The sequence below is a fragment of the Drosophila guanche genome, unplaced genomic scaffold, assembly GCF_900245975.1.
Source record: "Drosophila guanche unplaced genomic scaffold, DGUA_6, whole genome shotgun sequence".
In the NCBI taxonomy this organism is placed as follows: Eukaryota; Metazoa; Arthropoda; class Insecta; order Diptera; family Drosophilidae; genus Drosophila; species Drosophila guanche.
In genome coordinates this window covers 14,884,808-14,904,813 of record NW_022995743.1, presented here as the reverse complement: position 1 = coordinate 14,904,813, position 20,006 = coordinate 14,884,808, and the positions used below count along the sequence as shown (strand labels likewise).

The 20,006-nt window shown below is 44.7% G+C and overlaps 5 protein-coding genes across 6 annotated transcripts; 1 reads left to right on the top strand and 4 right to left on the bottom strand.

Annotated features, from left to right (window-relative positions):
- Positions 1-369: 369 nt before the first annotated feature.
- LOC117592039 lies at positions 370-2,299 on the bottom strand. The gene is made up of 5 exons (XM_034285510.1): positions 2,203-2,299; positions 1,899-2,145; positions 1,732-1,814; positions 1,532-1,681; positions 370-1,471 (listed from the first exon to the last, which is right to left on the bottom strand). The coding sequence occupies exons 1-5, from the start codon at positions 2,297-2,299 to the stop codon at positions 810-812; spliced, it is 1,239 nt and encodes a 412-aa protein (XP_034141401.1). The 3' UTR covers positions 370-809.
- Positions 2,300-2,736: 437 nt separating this feature from the next.
- LOC117579861 (ERI1 exoribonuclease 2) lies at positions 2,737-13,266 on the top strand. 2 transcript variants are annotated; one of them, XM_034265985.1, is made up of 3 exons: positions 2,737-3,396; positions 11,854-12,101; positions 12,165-13,266. In XM_034265985.1, exons 1-3 carry the CDS (start codon positions 3,374-3,376, stop codon positions 12,740-12,742), a joined length of 849 nt encoding a protein of 282 aa, XP_034121876.1. In that variant the 5' UTR covers positions 2,737-3,373; the 3' UTR covers positions 12,743-13,266. The 2 variants fall into 2 exon arrangements, with proteins under 2 accessions (XP_034121876.1, XP_034121868.1); XM_034265977.1 differs by lacking the exon at positions 2,737-3,396 and adding an exon at positions 10,516-10,889.
- Positions 13,261-14,783, bottom strand: LOC117579848 (damage-control phosphatase ARMT1). The gene has a single exon (XM_034265951.1). It carries the CDS (start codon positions 14,760-14,762, stop codon positions 13,314-13,316), a length of 1,449 nt encoding a protein of 482 aa, XP_034121842.1. The 5' UTR covers positions 14,763-14,783; the 3' UTR covers positions 13,261-13,313.
- A 29-nt stretch (positions 14,784-14,812) lies between these two features.
- LOC117579854 (damage-control phosphatase ARMT1) lies at positions 14,813-16,706 on the bottom strand. Its single transcript, XM_034265965.1, has 5 exons — positions 16,524-16,706; positions 16,286-16,391; positions 16,116-16,212; positions 15,196-16,062; positions 14,813-15,135 (listed from the first exon to the last, which is right to left on the bottom strand). Exons 1-5 carry the CDS (start codon positions 16,616-16,618, stop codon positions 14,984-14,986), a joined length of 1,317 nt encoding a protein of 438 aa, XP_034121856.1. The 5' UTR covers positions 16,619-16,706; the 3' UTR covers positions 14,813-14,983.
- A 1,226-nt stretch (positions 16,707-17,932) lies between these two features.
- On the bottom strand, positions 17,933-19,734 carry LOC117590747 (damage-control phosphatase ARMT1). Its single transcript, XM_034283660.1, has 4 exons — positions 19,340-19,734; positions 19,180-19,276; positions 18,378-19,122; positions 17,933-18,312 (listed from the first exon to the last, which is right to left on the bottom strand). The coding sequence occupies exons 1-4, from the start codon at positions 19,640-19,642 to the stop codon at positions 18,003-18,005; spliced, it is 1,455 nt and encodes a 484-aa protein (XP_034139551.1). The 5' UTR covers positions 19,643-19,734; the 3' UTR covers positions 17,933-18,002.
- Positions 19,735-20,006: the final 272 nt, after the last annotated feature.

Here is a 20,006-nt window from a genome sequence, read left to right as displayed (position 1 = left end):
GGGAGAGCAGCTACACCCCCCCTCTGCATTGCTCTGCCAGTCCCAACAAATTCAAAAAGAAGTCGCAACTCGTTGCCAAGTTTGTCACCGCAGAAAAATAATAATAAGAAGGAAAAAAAAAAAAAGAGCGGGGGATTATTTTGTATGTAGATGGGCAGGCCAAGCCAGCAGAACCGCAAACTGCGGTTGCCGTGGACAACACTGTGGCCACTGTGGCCACTGTCCAGTGTCCAGTTTCAGTTTCAGTTCCGGTTGTGTTGTGCTGTGGATGTCACTGCTCATTATTGTTGCTTGATGCACAGGCAACGGAAATTGGAAAAACGTTCCCATCCCACCCCCCTCTCTCTCTCTCTCTCTCGCTTCTGCCTCTTACTTAGTTTTTGCATTTATTAAGTACACGCAAACTGCAGCAAGATGTCATCAATGGGTGGACAGGGTCAAGGAACAACTCTGTGCCTGTACAGCAATTATTATTCAATTTTCAATTCGAGTATTCAGCTGTGTTGCAGTAGGGAAAAGTTTCGATTTACCCGCTTGATGGGGAAAACAGCTGACAATAACCGGAAAGTTAAACTCTCTCTCTCTCGCCGTGCTCTCTGTTGTGTTCTCTCTGTGAACCGTTTTGGGACATTGAGGGGTAATTCGAAACGGTTAAAATGTATCTAACGGGTCTCCCCGAGCGGGGAAATGTTGCAGTGTGCAAATTCTGCTGCGATGTTTCGTACCCGCATGCAGTGGAATTTCAACTAACTGAACGAAACCTAAAATAAATGCTGTACGTGTGTTAGGCGGACGAGTGAGAACTGGTTTTAAGTGCTATCGGCTAGATCGCGACGCAGAAAGTCAAGCAAAGCGTCCCGGGCACACTCCGCATCCGCATTCAGGCAGAAGAGCTTGCGCACATCCTCCAGCCAGTTGCCGATGACGTAGCGCTTGATGCACGGCATCACGGCCAGCTGACGCAGCGTCTTCAGGCAGTACAGCTGCAGGCGGGGATTGGTCTCGGTGGACATCAGGCGACCCACATGGCAGGTCAGCAGGGTGAACTCTCGGCTACGCCAGAGGGCGCGCTTGCTGTGGAGGCCGTTAAGCAGGGCCAGGACCACAAACTCCCAGCTCATCACCTTCTGGCGGGGCAGCAATTGGTGGGGTTTCTTCCCTTTGTCCTGGAACACTTCGAACAGCAGCTTCACCCCATCGACAGCGTCGAAGCGGCGCTGGCCCTCCGGACAGCGGAGGAGCAGCGCGAAGGCTTTGGTGGCCATGCACCAGAAGAACGGCAGCCGATTCAGGATCCGCGAGTGCAGAAACTCAAACAAACCGAGCTCGATGCCGCGCTCGGGATTCAGCTCCAGCATGTGGCAAAGATGGTGCCAGAGATGCCGCGGATATATGGGCAGGCAGGGGTCCCGCATAAATAGCCCAGCCGCTGAGCTTAAGCTATCGGGATCCCGCATCACGATGCCCAACACTGGTGAAAAAATAGTGCCTTTAGCAACTCAACAATTAGGGTTTACTGTAGATTGCTTACCCTTCGGTTTGCCCGTCAAATTGCGCAGGATTTCAGCGGCCAAGTCTGCTTGGAGTGGCACGCGATTCTCTATTATTTTGTAGAACTCAATTCTCAGGCATTTCCGATTAGCAATATTCTCGGCGCCATTCAAATTGCGGGACAAAATGTCTGAGGAAGTGGAGAGTATTTAATGCCATAACCCCACTGCATTTACTCACTGAAAATCTTTAGATATGTTTCCACCTCACGGTACTCCTCTCTGTGGATCTGCAATCTCATCCTCATAAAGGCATTCTTCACCCTGTCGGAACGTAAGGAGCAAACGTACCAACGTTCAGATCAACCATCGGCCCCCCAGGAGGAGCCTCCCTCCCGCAACACTCACTTTCTCACAATGTCTATTTCAGTGATGGCTCTTTGAGCATTCAACGGATTTAGCAGAAACTCTGTCAACGAAACAATAGCCTGCCAGTGGGTCAGGCACACATCACTGTCCATTTCCTTCATCAATTTGGGTAGGGCAAACCACCCGTAGGCCAGCTGTGCACGATCCTCAAAGTACGTGGAGCGGGCGGGGCAGCCATGTGGATGGGACTTGCACTTGTCCCGCCTTTCCGTGGCCTCTTTCCATTCTGCGGTGGTATTTGCGTATCTATAGAGCTGCAAAATACACTCAATCGCCAACTTACCCGTATTCTGCAGGAGGTTTATGGAGCCGGGCTTGAGTACATCTTTGATTTCGAGCTGCAAAAAGTTATTGCGATATTTCTCCAGCTGCTCCCACATATTGTCCAATGCAATTTTGTTTTACTTAATGTTTATTCTATTAAATTTTACAAAACATATAATCAAAGTGAGTGGTTTTTCTATAAAAGAATTGTTGGCAAGTGACAAAATTTTGAATTAATTTCCAAACGAAAGTTTGGCGGCAAAGCTGAGCTGCCAGACTGTCAAATTGGGTTAAGTAAATGTGTTGCCACACAGTTGTGTCTCGAAGCTGAACGCAAAAATGAGTCAGCTTGCTCGTAATAAATTCGAAAAGGCTTTAAATTGTGTAAAATCTTGTTCTGATTGCCATTCATTCAGAAAACGTACTAATTCGCCATTTAACTTTAGGTTTTTAATTTTTGTGAAATACAATCTCGTGAATATTGACCTTAACTGTGACTTGCACTTGCCTGTGAATTAATCTTTCTCTTCTTCTTTCAGCCAACATCTCAAATTCTCAAAAATTCTTTAACTTTTGAATTGAGCGGTTGCGGCGCGCGTGATAAACAAATTAAAAACAACAAGATTCGCTTAAAGTTAATATATTTTTAATCGAATGGACATTTTATTGGCGCAGCTTGCGAAATTGAAAAAGAAAGCGAATGCTTGCAATGCAGGTAAACTGCACTTACTTCGATGCTCTTTCGTTGAACGTTTTCTTGGGCAGCAGTATTTAAGCCGAGTGACAGTCAAAAATGTAAACAAACGCGTTTAATAATTAACAACAACACAAACCAAATATCGAAAAAGCGAATTGCTCCGGCTTTTGTTGTTTTTTTTTTTCTGCGGTGTCTCGCGCTCTCTTTCTAACTGTTCCTGTGCTTTCACGTGTGTGTGTGTTATTGTGTTTTGCCTGTCATCCTGCCTGTGTGTTTTGTGTTTTGTGACTGTGTTCGTGTGCCGGAGCAGACAACAAAAGAAATTGCGCTCTCCGCAGCCGTCTCCGCTACTCCCGCTCTCCTCTAAGCCTCCTGCCTAGTTACTGTTACTTGCTGCACTGCCAAAAAAAAGCAACAAAAAATACGAATTTTTGATAGAAATAATTTATACATTTTTTCTAAGAGAAGAATTCAATTCCAATCGACAACAAAGATGGCCTTGATAAAACTGGCAAGGTGAGTTCTTAAATATATGCCCATATATAATAGAATATTACATATGTATGGTGGTATGTCTGTACATACATATGGATGTATGAAAATGTATTTATCGTTGATATATGTTTGCACGCGTAGAAGCTGAAACCGGCTTCGAAATTCGAAATTGCACCGTTAAAAGCGTCTTCTCCGACTCTCTTTGCGTATCCACTTAACGGCGGGCCATAATTACGTGCGGGTACTCCATTAGCCAGGAGCGTAGCGATATCTATGAGGGGTGTAAACAGCGCTCTCCGAATAACATTATTATTAATCTCTCTGAAATACATATATTGATACATTTCGGTTCGTTTTTAATTCCTTTTTGGGTGTGAGTGCGCCCCTGGCTTTCAGTTCTCTGTTGCTGTTGCTCCTTAGTCAAACAATTACTTAAAGCATGTAATAACTTTTGCTTAAATATTTGTTCCCCCCCCCCTCTAGTTGTTGATGTTATTGTTGTCCATTTGGTCAATGCACTCACGCGGCCCTGAAGCGTAGTCCGATTGTTTGCTACAAATACTCCCCCTAATTGCGATACTACGATTATTATGATTGCTCCAACTCGTTGCGATTGTTTAATATTAGATAATATTACTTGTTGATACTCCTTACAATAACAAATGCGACTGCAGGTAGCTGTGGGCGGTCTGGGCGATTATTCATTCATCATTGATTCTGGCTGATATTTATGTTTCTTAAAGGCACACTGCACGCCCCATTCCCCGCCGCGCACCGCACAAAGTAAACAAACACCGCCGTAAAGGCGTTAAGTCTCTGATCAGTTGATTGGCCTGCTGAATGATTGCCCTCGTGCTCCAAAACGTTAACGCCACATAGAAGTACATGCTAAGTACAGTGAAAGCTTCCTTGGTAGGAAACTTGATGTTCCAATTCATCAGGGAGAGAGCTCTCAGAGAGTTTCAGAGAGCTTCATTTCCTCTGCATGTAAAAGTACTCCTCTTTGGGAGATCAATTTATCTTCTGTAGCCAGCACACACTGTAAAGATTGTGTACACACATTCAGATTACAGAAGCATGAATTAAAAGGAAAATAAATGTCTCAAGTCATTTGATTGCGAATTGGGTTAGAGCTGGTTCAAGGCGGTTTATATGGCTGGCGATTCACATTTTATTAAAGCTGACTTTTTTACATCTTGGAATTGGCCCAAAGCCCCACTCTTTGGCTGCTGCTCCTTTCCCTGATTGACTCATTCAACCTCCCCTGACAGTAGCAATCAAGGGCTGTATTTAATGTCTGCTCAGTCCAAAAATAGTAACTTCTAGGCCCGCACTCGTAATTGAGTGCAATTGGAGCTGAAAGCGAATGCTCTTCTCCAGTCTCAACTCTGAAGTGCAGCTTCTCTAAACAGTGACAGATGACATTTTCAGGGCAGGCACAGGCAGAGGCACAGGCACGGAGCATTGCATTGGAAGCTGTAAAAGTGCAGTGGCAGGCAGTCGGACCGGCGAATTGTATCTACAAAAGACGTGTACATACATACATAGATATCTATATCTGTATCTGCAGCTGGCTGACTGACTGGTTGGCCCCAATATGTCCTCGACTGACCTGCTGCTGCTGGTTGATGCTTGCACATGCCATATGCATAATAATATAATATATAGTATACAATAAGAACACAGCTATAGACTGAGGAATGGAATGGAAACTTTTTTATGTACAAGAGCCACACACGAATAATCTTACAATGAAACTTTGCGAAAGGCAAATAAGAGTAAAACGTCATAGGATGCTGCTTCTGCTGCTGCTAGGATTGATAAAGCTTGTAATCTATATGGCGGCATGGTCTCGAGTTACTGTATAAATAGCACCACTGCTATAATCTTATATACTCACTTATGACATTGCTCTGTATGGGTAATCGTATGGAAGACATATGGAAGGTCTTATTGTTATACGACTCGTGCAGTAGCCTGGGCTTGTGCCTGTGCCTGTGTCTGTGGCTGTGGCTTTAATTTAATTATGACTATTTTATTAATTGAAATGCGTAGTAGTATTTCTATAAATGGAATCTCTTTTCTTTTGTTGTTCCACCTTATAATGTTGTTTTTGTTATTTTATCTGTTATACTTTGTGAACACAAAACAACAAAATTCCAAAAGCTTTCAATCAGGTAATATTTGGTGCTTCATAATCATACATTTTATGGCCAGTTTTGATTTGTCACTCGAGTCAGAGATAAGTCGCAGTCCTACTGATCGCTGATCCATCGATAAAATACCGCTGCCACCACAGAGTTCTTTCGACCTGCTGCTTCTCCTTCTCCTTCTCTTTTGTGACGAAGTCCGCAATGCATTTGATCGATCAATGGGAAGTCTTGGCCCTGCACTCGTGAGTACACAGCCGACACACAGGCGATAGCGGATTGCGCAATCCTCTAACATGTCACAGTGGCGTTGGTTCTCCCTCCCCTATTCGGAATATTGTATCTCGTGCAAACCAGTTTGAATAACAAACAAACAAACCAGCCCAACACACACCCCTAGACCCCCACAACGTCAGCGTCAGATGTAAACACTGTAAGTACTACACTTGGAAATACTCGAAATACAGTTCAGGCTCTCACGGATGGACAACCAGCACAGTTCTCAAATGGTTTGAGTAGTTTTCGTAGTAGGGAAACCCGTCGTCAGAAACTGATTAAAAATAATTCCAGATAATGTCAGACCCGAGACACACATGCATATTAAATAGAGGAATTATTTGCAATTGTTCCTCATAACAGCGATAGCTAATAATAGATGATAAATAAATCCATGAGAACTTCCTCTGTTGCCTCATAGAATCAGCAATTGGAAACAGCTTCTTGTTGAAATCAAACAAATCTATGATTGTTGCTCATTTTATGGGTTATTCATTTCAACAATGATATCAGAGCAGTTAATTTACTGCTGCGCACAAATTAAAGATCAAACAGAAAAATTGAATGGGTGGACAAACAGAAGCCACAGCGAAGAATTCATACGCTCTATGCCAGTAGCCAAAAATACCATCTAAACATCGTAGTATTTAAGTAACTTATGGATCGATTGTAGAGTATTTTGAAGGTAAACAAAGTCGCCGCCACAGAATGTTGCCCAATGAACGTTTTGCGCAATTCAATGTCTGGTTTTCTGATGGTTAGAGACTGCGGGAAATCCGGCTGAAAGCAGTTTTCACCAAACTTATCCAAAGTCAAGAGCATGGCGTACACAAAACTCACAGATACAGTATACAAATACATCTAGGTGAACGAATAGCACGAACCCATACCAACCGTATACCATACATACATTCGTATATGTATTTATACCTACTATATACGATTCCACAGCGCACACAAGAACTGAATGAAATGAAATGAAATGAAGTGAAGTGAAGGGTTTTTCTCATACAAATGAATGCAATTCTACCACGAGTCGAGTGTCAGGGGGAAAGCACAGGCACAGGCACAGGCACAGGTCAGAGCAGCGAAGGGAGCAAGTGGAGCGAGAAGGTCTTCGTCATATACTATTTTTCGACCTTTCCCAGTAAAATAGTATGCACGCGCGGCGCGGCACGCGGCACGCGGCATATGCGCAATAAATATATATAATTTCTCTCATTTACATCCACCTCGCCGCCAGTTCCGTCTAGAATTCCACTAATTTCTATCAATTGCTATAAGTCCGAGCGCCCACTCCCCCGTGCATCATGCATGCCAGGACCTTGACTGTAATCATCCATAAATAAATATATCTGTGGCAAGTGGCAATTATCATGACCAAGGGGAGTCAGTTGGCTTGGATACTTGCAGTTACTACTGCACGTGATGATTGTCTTTGCATTCCGCACTTTGATCTGTCTACGTTTGGTGGTTTGAGCTCTTCCCATTTGACTTGAACTTGAGTTATTCAGCGGTAATTAGCTGGAAACCCCCTTGCTATTTATAGCTTTTGTTTTTTTTTGCTACCAGCTCAGCTCCATTGTGCGCGAGCACGCTTCACATTTGCTGAACAAATCATGACTCTGCCAGCCATTATACTCCCGTGTGCTCCCGTGTATGTCCCGCAAAATGTAGTGTAGTTCATTGAAGTGGTTTTCGCTAGTTTTGAATGCCAGCTGAACCTTTTTGCCCCATTGTTTGCTGGAATCTAAATCACACATTACTCAGATGTTTCAGTTGTCCAATTAGTGGCGGGCGAAGGAGGTGGAGGAGGAGTGAAGAGAGAAGTAGTTAAGTGGAAGGCAAATGTGCAAAAAGGGGCTTGTCATCGTCATCGGTCCGATAATACCGAGAAAAAGTGGGGGCGAGCACAGTTGTCAAGAAACCTGTTGACGCTGCTGGCTGACTCCTAAGAATTTCCTTTGATATTAATCATTCACACTCGTACCACTCGTACCGTGTGGAGACAATAAAACAGGGCAAGCTTTCCCCTATAAATCAAGTCGAATAGTCGAATAGTCGAATAGTTTGAAACAGTCGACCACAGACGTAGCATTGAAGAGAACAGACTGCCCTGCCGTCCGCTGACTGGAATTTATTGCCTAGTTCCAGCTCTCAGTGTAAGTGTTTAAGCAGGATACCAACTAGCCAAATGTCTTATCTCTGCTCTAAATTCGCTTCCATATTGATCGTTGGCCTGCGTTGCACGCATTTCCTTCCAAAACATTTTGTTTTTGTGCTCCCACCACTGCCATTTTCCACCCACTTGGCTGGCAATCTTCTAAATATAGCTTAACCCATTAAAGTCACTTGGAATGATAAATGCAAAATGCAAAGCCGCCTCGCGGTCGATTCAATTTGTGCTGCAAGTAAAAGTGAATTCAAAAGTGGCTGCCCCTCCAGCAGAGGCACAGACTGCACAGGCAGTCTGTCGATGGACAGAGTTCATTCATCCAAATTTTGTTTTTGTATTTTGTCTGTGGGTAAAAATGTGGACTTCCGCATATATGGGACGTATGTATGTTCGTAAATACGAAAGCGAAAGTGAGAGTCTGTCGTGGCCCCAGTCGGATCTGGTTGCCTGTTGTTGTCCATTTAATCATTGCAAATTTTATGCAATCTGCTTTTGAGTGCTGATCTTTTTATAACCGCCCGCCCCATGGTTGTGTGGGTCTGTTTGTGTGCTCCATAAATCAAAAAGCAGATCACGTCAGGCCTTTTCCATGTGAAATTCAATTTGATTAAGAAGTGCGCTCGCAGCGTGCGCCAAAAGTGCATTGACTTTAGAGGCTACCAGCGCTGTACAGCCATTTGGGCAAATGGAAAACTGCTGTAATGGAATTTAAAACGTGTTGTAATGATCCAAAATAGCAGCGCCAGCCAGATAATGTATCTAATTTTAAAGTGCACGCGCTCTGAAGATTATCTCCCAAGTGTTAGGCACGCGATTCGTATATTTGTCTAGTCTCCATATCCACTGATATGAATAGCGCCTGGTGGCCATCCAAGGACTGGAGGAATCCGCTTATGATTGCAATCTGAGATAAAAGGCAATTTGTTGAAGTAAAAGGAAACATTTCCTTTATGCAACCAAAAATGCACTTGTAGTTATTTGATTTTATCGACCAAACAACAAAGCGTCCGTCGTTACAGAACGCATTTGAAAAGCGCGCGCAGTCTCCCAGACTGCTGTTATGTGCTATGTAAAGCAGCTGCAATGTTAGCCCGCCCTCGCACAAAGTTTCAGCGCTGTCCTGGACCTGGGGCACATGGGAGTTTCCATCGCAACAATGAGTCTTTATTCCATCCGCACTTACTACGTATTTTACCGTTGGCAACAAAGTTTGTATGGGCCAGCAACATGGGGCAAATAGCGAGCAGCATTGTTCCCCAGCATTTGGCACCGAGTTAGCAACATTTAGTACCCTTGGAGGGATGGATATCCTCGAATTGACTAATCTTATTAAATCTCTGGTACCAATCAATGCAAGAAAAAATAAATCTGTGTTGAGCCATCTCAACAAACTTTTGCATGTCAGTCTAAGATAAAGACATTGTTAATATTTAAAATGAATGTTTATTATTCAGTATGGCAAATAGGGTAGACAAGGGTAACATTCCATTCCACGTAACTTTTAAAGCTATTTTTGATGGTTGACCTTTTTAGTTCTAACCTTATTTTGCTGTCAATCCAATAAAGATAAGGCATGAAAGTCAGCCAATCTTGTAGGGAATTGAATGATGATTGGATTAAAATTACAGTTTTAAAGCTGAGAGTCCTAACTAGTTGGTAATATTAAACAGAAGATCAAAGTTGTGGAAAACGATTTTAAAAATATGTAAATATTCAAATATTTAAAAAATATATCGGTGGTATATTTTGCTTGGACAAAATATCAAAATAATATAAAATATATCACGGCAAAAATATCGATATATTTGATATTTTTTTGCTTGATTATATTTCCTTAAATTTAATTCCGTGCGCATCGGAAATAAATAGCTCCCATAAAGAAAGCAGATACCTTACATATGTTTACAACATCTTTAATACTTATTCCACTTTTCTGTGTTTTTAACCTGACTTTGAAAAATTGTCTTCGCTTTACATATATAATCCTTTTGAGATATAGATATATATAGATAGATAGATCCTCGCACAAACGAGGAGGGACGTGTGGACGCTTCGTACATACACTTGTATCAATGTGATATCAGAGCAGTCTACGAGCAAAATTCGGTTGTTCTAGCTCTTATAGTCTCTGAGTACTAGCCGAGAAACAAGACGGACAGACAGACATGGCTATACAGACTCGGCTATTGATGCCGATCAATACTACTAAGAACAGAATATATATATTTATTGGCGTCGGAAACATTTCCGTCTGTGAGTTACATACATCCACTTGTGTGCAAAAATACAATATACCCTACATATTTATTAAGATCCTGTGGTTAGTTACCGAACTTAATATATCAAAAAATATCGCATACAAATATGAATATATTGATAGTTAGTCAATAAAAATATCACGATATAAATATATTTTTATTTTCAAAAAATATCGATGTATTGATATTTTGATATATATTTGACAACCCTATCCGAGGGCCTGTCGGTATATTTGATCGATAATTCCGCGGTCACACTGGAACATATTCGCACATGCCGCATTTTTTGCATTCCAAAAAATAAATATCAAAATTCTCTACCAAAATGAGTGTGGAGACGAGCAAATTGTTGATAAAGAAGCTGCCCTGCGACATGGACGAGCTGGCGCAGCTGATACGGGAGTGTAAGCTGATAATACCTCGCTCCCTGAGCTCCTACGGAGGTCGTCGGGCCGTAATCGAATACGCCGATGCCGCTGAAGCACAAAAGGCGCTGGGAGAACTAAACGGGTTAAGTGACATACTGGACAAGCCGCTCTGCGTGAGTCCGTTTGGACCGCGTGCCGCCAACGACGGCAGCCGTGGCAACAAAAGCACCCAGACAAAGGCACCACCGTCCGAATCCGCGACGACGGCCAAGCAGGAGATCAGCAAGTACGTGCAAAGGCTATATGCCTGCAATAATCAGTGTGACTTTACGCAGCCGCCGCAGCCGTATCTCCGCTATAGCTATCCCCCCATCAACGCAGAGATTCTCGCCGCGATTGGCCAATCCCTGCAGGCTGACACGCGCTTCTATCAGCAGGTTTTGCACTTGATGAATCGCATGAATCTCGAGCCGCCTTTCAAAAAGCGCACCTCCAGCCTAGTCGTACAGAGCCACCGCCATAGTGTCGGTATCCAAACGGAGGTCATTCCCAGCGAGAGTGAAAGCGAGTTGGAGAGCGACGAAACAGAGCCAAGGGCCAAGCGGAAATGTCTCCTACCGTCTACATCCACTGCTGCCAAGGAGAAGAATCTGAAGAGAGCGCGACAAATAGTGCAGCAAGCCGCCAGACAGGCCAGTCACCCAAATGCCCAGCAGGAAGCTCTGCCTCCCGCTTTTACGGCTGCCAAAATTGAGCTGAAACTACCGCAGACGCTCAAGCCGGCGATGGCAAAGCCAGAGAAGCGTTTGTCCATACAAGACCTGGAAGCGCTGCCTGTTTACAAGAACTACAAAGAGGGGGAGCCCAGCAACAAGTTGTACATAAAAAACCTCCACAAGAACATCGGCGAAGAGCAGCTGCGCGAAGTTTACTCGCAGTACACGACGCCAGAGAACCTGGAGATCAAAGTGATGCAGCAGGGCCGCATGAAGGGGCAGGCTTTTGTTACATTCATCGACCTGCCCGAACCGGAGGCGATAGCCAAAGCTCTGGGCGAAACCAACGGCCTGCTGTGGGAGCAGAAGCCCATGATAGTCTGCTACGGCAAGCAGACCTGAAAAGAGGTTAGGGTCTCCCGCTAGAGAATCTTTTACAACATGTTCTGTAGTTATTTCAACTGTCATTAACACTTTACGATCTATTCTCAAAACAAACACCAAACTTAAAACTGACTTCTTGTGTTTTTGCAGGCAATTGGGCCTGATTGAGACCATATACGTGGAGGGAGCTCGCCCAGATCCTGCCAACGATCCTGAGGAGTCGCTGAACGAGGCAGACAACACAGCTACCGCCACCGCAGTGCCCATCAAGCCAAAGAAGTCGCGCAAATCCAAGCAGTTGGCCATGCAACCCTATACCTATGCCATTTCGGTCGACTTTGAGGCCACCTGCTGGGAGAAGCAATCCCCGCCACAATGGAGAGAGTCGGAGATAATTGGTGAGTGTCTCCATATTGGGCATTGCAAACATAAGATAATCATCCGTTTCTTGTGACTCGCAGAGTTCCCAGCCGTTTTGGTCAACCTGAAAACGGGCAAGGTCGAGGCGGAGTTTCACACTTACGTGATGCCCTTGGAGTCGCCGCGCCTTAGCAATTACTGCACCGAGCTGACGGGCATTCATCAGAAGACAGTGGAGGCGGGTGTGCCACTGCAGACGGCACTCAATAAGTTCTGCGAATGGCTGCGAAACGAGTTGCGTGTCCGCAACCTGGTGCTGCCAAAGGTGAATAAATCCAATATACTGGGAAACTGTGCCTTTGTCACCTGGACAGACTGGGACTTTGGCATTTGTCTGGCCAAGGAGTGCACACGCAAGCGGATACGCAAGCCAGCCTGCTTCAATCAGTGGATAGACGCTAGGGCCATATACAGGGAATGGTACAAGTACCGTCCCTGCAACTTCGCCGATGCCCTGTCCCATGTGGACCTGACATTCGAGGGACGTGCACACTCTGGCATCGATGATGCCAAGAATCTGGGTGCCCTCATATGCAAGATGGTTCGTGACGGAGCCCTCTTCTCGATCACCAAAGATCTGACGCCATATCAGCAGCTCAACCCGAACAATGGCCTCTGAGCTGCAACGATCAGAGCTCAGGGGTTAGCCATCTGCCACCCCTCCAAACGAGCAGACGGAGAACAAGGAAAACAGAAAACAAATCCATTTTTGTATCGTATTCTATTTAATATAAAATAGCAGAACAACAAAAAAACCCAAGGACATGGAGGATGTTCCTAATCTGACCACAAACCTAAACAAAAGCTACAGAAGTTTCTTGTTTTTATTTTGTATTTTATCTTTATTTCTTGTAACAGCAATTGATAAGACTTGAAATTTGATGTGCGATCGCAATCGCAGTGCATCTGCATAAGGGGACTGTAGCTAAATCCCTACTGCTACACAGCAGGAGTACATCTAAACATCAACACATAGCTATAAATATGGCCTTAGAGCATACATATTTTTCTACCATTCATACTTACTTGGTAATGCTTAGCCGTAGTCTATAATATGGAATGCAATACTTATTTTAACGACTTACACCGCCTACCACTAGGTCATAGGGCATAAAGTAATAATAAAACGACAATAGCTGCATACGTATTATGTGCTGCTGTATTGTATCAAATAATACCAGTACGAGACATCATTCTTTGCTGTGGTGTTTACACTGTAAATCTTCCACCAGTGCATCCCCCGAGAGTCTGTGCATGATGGCCACTTGAATGACGCCCTTCTTGCCTGTCCTCATCCAGTGGCGATCCTCCTCGGTTAGCCACTCCACCATGCAGGTGGGGAGGCCGCAGTAGATGTCCGACTTGATGGCCCGCAAGGCACACACACTGGTCGGAAGGAAGCCGCGCAGGCAGTCGATCAGAGGCGATGTATATTCCCAGTTGATGTCGCCAAGCAGTTTGCGATAGTTGAGGTCCCCCTTGAAGATGACAAGCGCTGCCTCGCTGAGAGAGACGTACAGGCAGGGCAGGAGGTTCTTCATCTGGCTGTAGTCGTGGGGACTGGTCCAGAAGTAGCAGGTCTCGCACAAGATGATCGAACGATTCCGCATGAAGCGGCGCAGTCGCCGTCCGAATGAGGCTATTTCTGCAATCTCGTGTCGGCGAAGAAAGTTCAGCATCCAGAGAAAGTCCTGCTTGGTGACGTCGGAGATGAACCAAGGAATGGCCTTGACATGGAATCGCACTCGACAAGCCAGACCCGCTTCGATGAGGTACTCGGCCAGCAGGAGGTCTGTGAAGAGCTCGAAGCCAGCGTTATCGCACACAATGTCCACATAGACGGGGTCCCAAGCTTCGGTAAGTACTCGCCAGATATCCCCAGACTCATCCACCAGCAGATCAGACTCGTAGTCAGCCATCAGCATCAGAAACTCTTCACTTGGAGCCTCTTTGTTTATAGACAGGTCGCAGCGATTGCTCCACAGAGCCAGCTTCAACATGCGCTGGAAGTTCTCCTGAGATCGCTGCACTCCCCGCATGCCCGTGATAACGATTGACATTAGTTGGACGACACTTGTAGTGGCATCAATCTTTTTCTGGGCAAAGTAGTCGTAACTGGAGAGCGTATCTGAGCGCCGGAAAATGGCCCAAATGCGGCGATACAAATAACATTCGGCGTGTAGCCAGACGGAGGAAAACCAACGATTCCTATCCTCATCTAGATTGCGTATAAACTGATTCCAGGCCTCTGAATCTGGGGCCTTGCCCTGGAACACCTTAAACTCGTGGTTTTCCTTTATCTCATCGCGCAGCAGCTGCAGGCTCCACGAAATCCTTTTCAGATCAAAGTGCGCATAGGCCCCAAAGATCTCCATTATCTTCGGCTCGTTGTCGTGTAGGAAACTAACCATCTCCGCCACCATCATGGGCGAGCGGTGCTTAATCGTGAAATAGGCGAAACTACGCTGGAAATGGCCAGACAACTCTTCGCGCGCCTTGGTTGCTATGTCATATATTAGGTGCCGATCGTTAAATGCGAGATCCTCTGTCTGTTTGAATGCGGCCGAGCGGACGACGACAGAGTCAATGTCCGTCTGGCTGGTCATCTCAGTGGACTGATCCATTTTGTCGCTCAACATTTTGACTAAAACTGGAAAATTTGATGGCTTCCTGCCAGGCAAAGCTATGATTCCAAACTGTGCCGTTTTCGACGAGTATATTTTTGAACTATTCCCTTTGGGGGGGAAATCTCTGATGTGGGAAGAAGCGATAACAATGCCAAAAGCTGTACATCAATAATTTAGCTAATTTCTATGATTACAACAGTTCAACTATTCCTTTCTGTATCCTAGTCTTTGGTTTACTTGCTCGCAAACTGTATGACGCCGTACTCCCCTGTGAGCATCCATTCCTTGTCCTTGGCAAAGAGTTGCTCGGCGACTCCCTGCCCCAGGCCGCAAATCAGGTCAGCTTTGACAGTGCGCAGAGTGCACAGATTCGAGGGACGAAAGCCTTAGAGAGAGAGAGAAATTAATTAACGATGAGAGCTTCGTTTTCGTATGGATAACTCACCCCTCAGGCAGGTGTCAAACGATTCCGTGCTGGGCCAAGAGAAATCACCCAGAAGCTTGCGATAGTTGAGGTCGCCTTTGAATATTACCAGCTGCGCCTCCTGTAGTCGCGCATAGAGGTCTGGTTTCTCCTCGCGCATGCGGTAGAACTCGCAGGGACTTGTCCAGAAGTGCTCGAGCGGGGACAGCTCGAACTTGCCTTCGGCTGTGAAACGCTGCCACTTCTTGCCGAGCTCACTAAGCACAGCATCTGGGTGGTCTGCCAGGAACTGGAGTGTCCAATGGTAGTCGTGAGCCATCACGTCCGATATGAACCAGGGAATGGCCTTGGCATTGAATCGCACCTTCGCCGCCAGTCCCTTGTCAATAATGTATTCGGCCAGAATGAGGTCCGTGTAAACTTCGTAGCCGGCATTATCGAAGATTATATCGACAATTCCATCCCCGGAGGCTCCGTCGATTGCCTGCCAAATGGCGGCAGTGTCGTCTATCAGCAGCTTGGATTCCAGATCTGTGATCTGATCGAAGGCATTGCCAGTGGGTTTCACCTGCTTGCCCGACGTGATGGACAGATCGCATCGGTTGCCCCACAAATTGAGTTTGATAAGCTGCCGGAAGGTATCTGAGTTTCTCTCGTTGTGGCGTGTGGCCTTTGCCACGGCCAGCATGGCATCGACACTGAGCCTAGCCGCAGTTTGCTTCTGCTCCCTGAAGTAGTCAAAGGCGGACAGACGCGGTGTGGCCTGGAAAATGGCAGCGATCTTGCGGTACATGTAGCATTCGGAATACAGCCAGCAGGCAGTGAAGTAGCTGCGCTTCTCCCTGGGTAGCTTCTCTAGGAATGCGTTCCACATCTGCGCATCGGCATCTAAATAGGAAATACTTTAGCTGCGGTACGACAAATGGAAAATGATCACTTACCCTTGCCCTCAAAGGGCAACAGGGGACCGTTGCTGAGAATGTCCTCGCGCAGCTGCGTGACAGCCGCTGCATTTCGCTCAATATCCGCTCCTGCGTCCTAAACAATGGGAGGGAATCGAGGTTACGCATTGGCATTGCCATTGACCATGGGGAATGCAGCAATTACTCACTGCACCATATGTGGCCAAAAGCTCGTCTTTGTCCTTGACCAGCGATGCGGCAATTGTGGCCAAAGTCGATGGCAGTCGCACGCGGAAGGTGTAGTAGGCGAAGCTCCTGTAAACAAGTAATCACACTTCCATTTATAGTACATGTAAAGATTAGTCTGCGCACATACTTAGTATAGCTCGTGTGCATGTTACATATGGACCATATCTATACTAAGTGCTATATTTAGCGGTCACTTACTGCTTATATAGGGCCGCCAGCTCTGTGTGCGGGGGCGTCTCTGCGTCAATAACTCCATTCTTTTTATCAAAATCGGCATCTGAGGGCAAACTCATTTTGAAAGACGTTGAAAGTTTAAAAGGTCGTTGTTTTTGATAAATTAATGTGGCGCGTTTGCGGGAAGAGGCACGGAAACTTTCCGTGCGACCGCGGAGTTATCGATAAAATATACTGTCAGGGCCTTGAAAATACACCTAAATAAACTTTTTCATTTTCAAAATATACCGTAAAATATACAGAAGTTTAATCAGATTCCTTGATTTTGATGTTCTATTTAATATTACTAGCTTACAAAGACTTTCACCACTGAAACAATAATTTAATCCGATTGAAGAATCAATTTTGCTTATTATAAATACTACTTTTTATTGGATTGTATACCTTTTGACCTTATATTTCATATTTATATTTTATTTTCAATGATGAAAAAATTATCATTATCTCCTTTTCTTTTATTTGTATATACTCTCACCTACAACAGATTAACTCTTTGTCTACTCCTAGAGGCCAACCTTCACCAACCTTACAACTAACAACAGGGAGTTGCCTCAAAAATCCATACCCCTGTCAATCTAACTTCGGACTCAGCTGCTGTAGCTCCAGCTCGTTTTTCTGGAGTACCACTCACAGCTGTGATCCCCCGCAAAGCAATATTTGTCTCTCGTCTTATACCAGAAGCCACACCGAAGGATGTCAACTTACACCTAAGCTCCAATCTTAAATCGCCGCCTGATAACTTCATTATAACTAAATTTAATTTTATACAAAAGCGTCATATCTCATAATTAAAAATTCTTCTTCCCGATTCTCTTGTATCCAAAGCTTTGAAACCGTCTGCATGGCCTGAGCACACTATTCGGCATGAATTCAACCTGTTTGTGAACGACCTGCCTCAAGTTATTTTGCACTGAGTTACATTAATGTATGCTGATGACGTTAAAATTTGTTGATGAATTAATTTGTTCGAATAAGCTACTTTTCTTGAACCATTCTAAGTGCAAACTTATGAGTTTGCTAGGACACCATGTTCTGGATTCAATAGGAGTCCTTTTTGATAACAAGCTTTTGATATCCATTTTGCTTAAGGGAATCCTGGTGTTTATTAAGCGTTGGTCAAAAGAGTTTGACGATCCGATGACGTTTGACAATAACTGAAACACAGTATATTGTTTTTGTGTGTGGAGCCCTCCATACAAGGTGCAACACATTCTTGTTGAATCCATTCAAAAACAATGTTTAGATTGGATGTTTTATTGGTTTTATGATGTTTTATTGGATTCATTGCAAACTAAGGCATGCTGCTCACCTTCCTCAGCATGCCCAGCGTGGCAGCTTATCGAGTGGCAGTGCTGCCAGATCAATACAACTTGTTAAGTGGGATTCAAATTTTAATTTTTAATAAATAATTTAAACTGTAAAGCCTTTGGTACATTTTACGCCCTAATATCCAAACTCCCGTGATCCATCCACGAACTGGATGACGCCATAATTGCCAGAGATCATCCAGTGGGGATCCTTTCGGCTCTGAGTCTCACTAACACCCTCGGGCAGTCCGCATATGACCTCCGCCTTGACCCTACGAATAGCACACATATTGCTCGGCAGGAAACCGCGCAGGCATGTGTTCATATCCTGGGTGGAATCCCAGCAAACATCTTGCAAGAGCTTGCGATAGTTAAGGTCGCCCTTGAAAACGATAAGCTTGGACTGCTGCAGAGAGCTGTACAGGTCAGTATCTGCATCGCGCATTCTGGAAACAAAACAAAACAAAGTTAGTGAGGAGGATCCCTAAATCCACACGAGTGTGGACCGTACCTGTAAAATGGGTATGGACATGTCCAGAAATGTGAGATTGGAGCTAATTCAAACTTTCCCTCCTCCAGGAACTGCGAAAACTTTTTGCCAATTAAGCTAATGATATAATCTGGATGCTGACTCAAGTATTCCAGCGTCCATTTGAAATCTCGCTCCGTCACGTCTGTCACGAACCAGGGATGTGCCTTCACATGGAAGCAAACCTTTGTGGCCAGTCCCTTCTCAATCATGTACTCTGCCAAGATAAAGTCGGTGAACAGCTCATAGCCGGCGTTATCCAGAATAAAATCCACTTGGCTTGGCTTATTCTGCTTCCGGTTATCCAGGCACCTCCAAATCTCCGCCTCTTGGTTGGCGAGTATGTATTCATCTGCTGCAATGACATCTTCAAGCACATTTTTATTGAATGGCGAGGGTGGTGGTGCAGGTGTCTCTAGATCTCTGGGCGCGTCGTTGCAGTTGCTCCACAAGTTAATCCTCAGCAACTCCCCAAAGATTTCCAGACTTTTGTCTGTGCGTCGCGTGTACTTGGTGAGCGAGAGTATATGATCTATGCAGCTCGTCAACGAATGCTCCTTGATCTTGACGTGGAAGTCATACGGCCTTAGGAAGATGCTGTTCTCCACAAAGGAGTAAAGTTTCCTGTGCATATAGCACTCGGAATACAGACAACAGGATCTAAAGAAGGTGCGCTCCTCGTCGGGCATCAGACCGAGAAACTTATTCCAAAGTGCACGATCGGGCTCTGCAATAACAAATTCATAAATTACAACAGCAGGAGCAACTACATTCCTTGTCTCACCTTCGCCGGCGAATGCCTGAAACGGCTTGTCCGTCTGCAGCTCGTACTTCAGCCTTGATATGAGGCCAATGATGATTTTGAGTTCCTCGCGGGCTTCCTGTTAAAAACGGATGGGTGCTAGTGATTAAGTTGGAATAAGCGTTCTTATCCGATTACAAACCTCACCGAATTGCTCAACCAGCTCGCTCTTATCCTTGGTCAGCGTGTCTATGACATTCGTCAAAATCACGGGAAGGCGATTCCTCAGAGTATTGTATGCACCGCTCCGCTTATACTGCCCCGACATGAAGGCATTCAGCGGCGTTCGCATGTCGTATATCTTATATTTGGCATCGAATTCTGTCTTGAAGACCCTGGAAACGATATGGCTACCATCTGTTTGTTCCGCCTGGGACTTTGTCTTTGGCTCATCCTCAGTCGGGCCAGCAGACCGTTCCAGCGAAGAACTGTTTGGGGACTCCATAATGACACCTACTGCTACTGTTGTATTCTACAGAGAATTTTTGTGCGACCAGTGCTGCATTTCAGTTTATTTTCGATGGGTTTTTTTTGCCAGAAATTACAAAAAACCAATAAATAACCTGAGTGTTGACTTAGGGTTGTCAAATATTTAAAAAATATCATATCGGTGGTATATTTTGATTAGAAAAAATATCAAAATAATATAAAATATATCAAGGCAAAAATATCGATATATTTTAAATATTTTTGCTTGATTATATCTGCTAAATTCAATTCCGTGCGCATCGGAAATAAATAGCTCCCATAAAGAAAAAAGAAACCTGTTGACATATTTAATACTTATTCCACTTTTCTGTGTTTTCAAC

What these genes read in the sequence shown, in the direction of transcription:
- LOC117579854 (XM_034265965.1), bottom strand. Translation starts at nt 16,618, where the DNA reads ATGAGTTTGCCCTCAGATGCCGATTTTGATAAAAAGAATGGAGTTATT. An exon ending in CTGGCGGCCCTATATAAGCA is followed by an intron (nt 16,392 to 16,523) that starts GTAAGTGACCGC and finishes ACTTGTTTACAG; the next exon opens with GAGCTTCGCCTACTACACCT. An exon ending in TTTTGGCCACATATGGTGCA is followed by an intron (nt 16,213 to 16,285) that starts GTGAGTAATTGC and finishes CCCATTGTTTAG; the next exon opens with GACGCAGGAGCGGATATTGA.
- LOC117579848 (XM_034265951.1), bottom strand. Translation starts at nt 14,762, where the DNA reads ATGTTGAGCGACAAAATGGATCAGTCCACTGAGATGACCAGCCAGACG.
- LOC117590747 (XM_034283660.1), bottom strand. Translation starts at nt 19,642, where the DNA reads ATGGAGTCCCCAAACAGTTCTTCGCTGGAACGGTCTGCTGGCCCGACT. An exon ending in TGGTTGAGCAATTCGGTGAG is followed by an intron (nt 19,277 to 19,339) that starts GTTTGTAATCGG and finishes CGTTTTTAACAG; the next exon opens with GAAGCCCGCGAGGAACTCAA. An exon ending in TGTCCATACCCATTTTACAG is followed by an intron (nt 18,313 to 18,377) that starts GTACGGTCCACA and finishes TTTTGTTTCCAG; the next exon opens with AATGCGCGATGCAGATACTG.
- LOC117579861 (XM_034265977.1), top strand. Translation starts at nt 10,561, where the DNA reads ATGAGTGTGGAGACGAGCAAATTGTTGATAAAGAAGCTGCCCTGCGAC. An exon ending in GCCAAGCAGGAGATCAGCAA is followed by an intron (nt 10,890 to 11,853) that starts GTACGTGCAAAG and finishes GTGTTTTTGCAG; the next exon opens with GCAATTGGGCCTGATTGAGA. An exon ending in GAGAGAGTCGGAGATAATTG is followed by an intron (nt 12,102 to 12,164) that starts GTGAGTGTCTCC and finishes TGTGACTCGCAG; the next exon opens with AGTTCCCAGCCGTTTTGGTC.
- LOC117592039 (XM_034285510.1), bottom strand. Translation starts at nt 2,299, where the DNA reads ATGTGGGAGCAGCTGGAGAAATATCGCAATAACTTTTTGCAGCTCGAA. An exon ending in AAACCTCCTGCAGAATACGG is followed by an intron (nt 2,146 to 2,202) that starts GTAAGTTGGCGA and finishes ATACCACCGCAG; the next exon opens with AATGGAAAGAGGCCACGGAA. An exon ending in TTTGACGGGCAAACCGAAGG is followed by an intron (nt 1,472 to 1,531) that starts GTAAGCAATCTA and finishes TTTTTTCACCAG; the next exon opens with TGTTGGGCATCGTGATGCGG.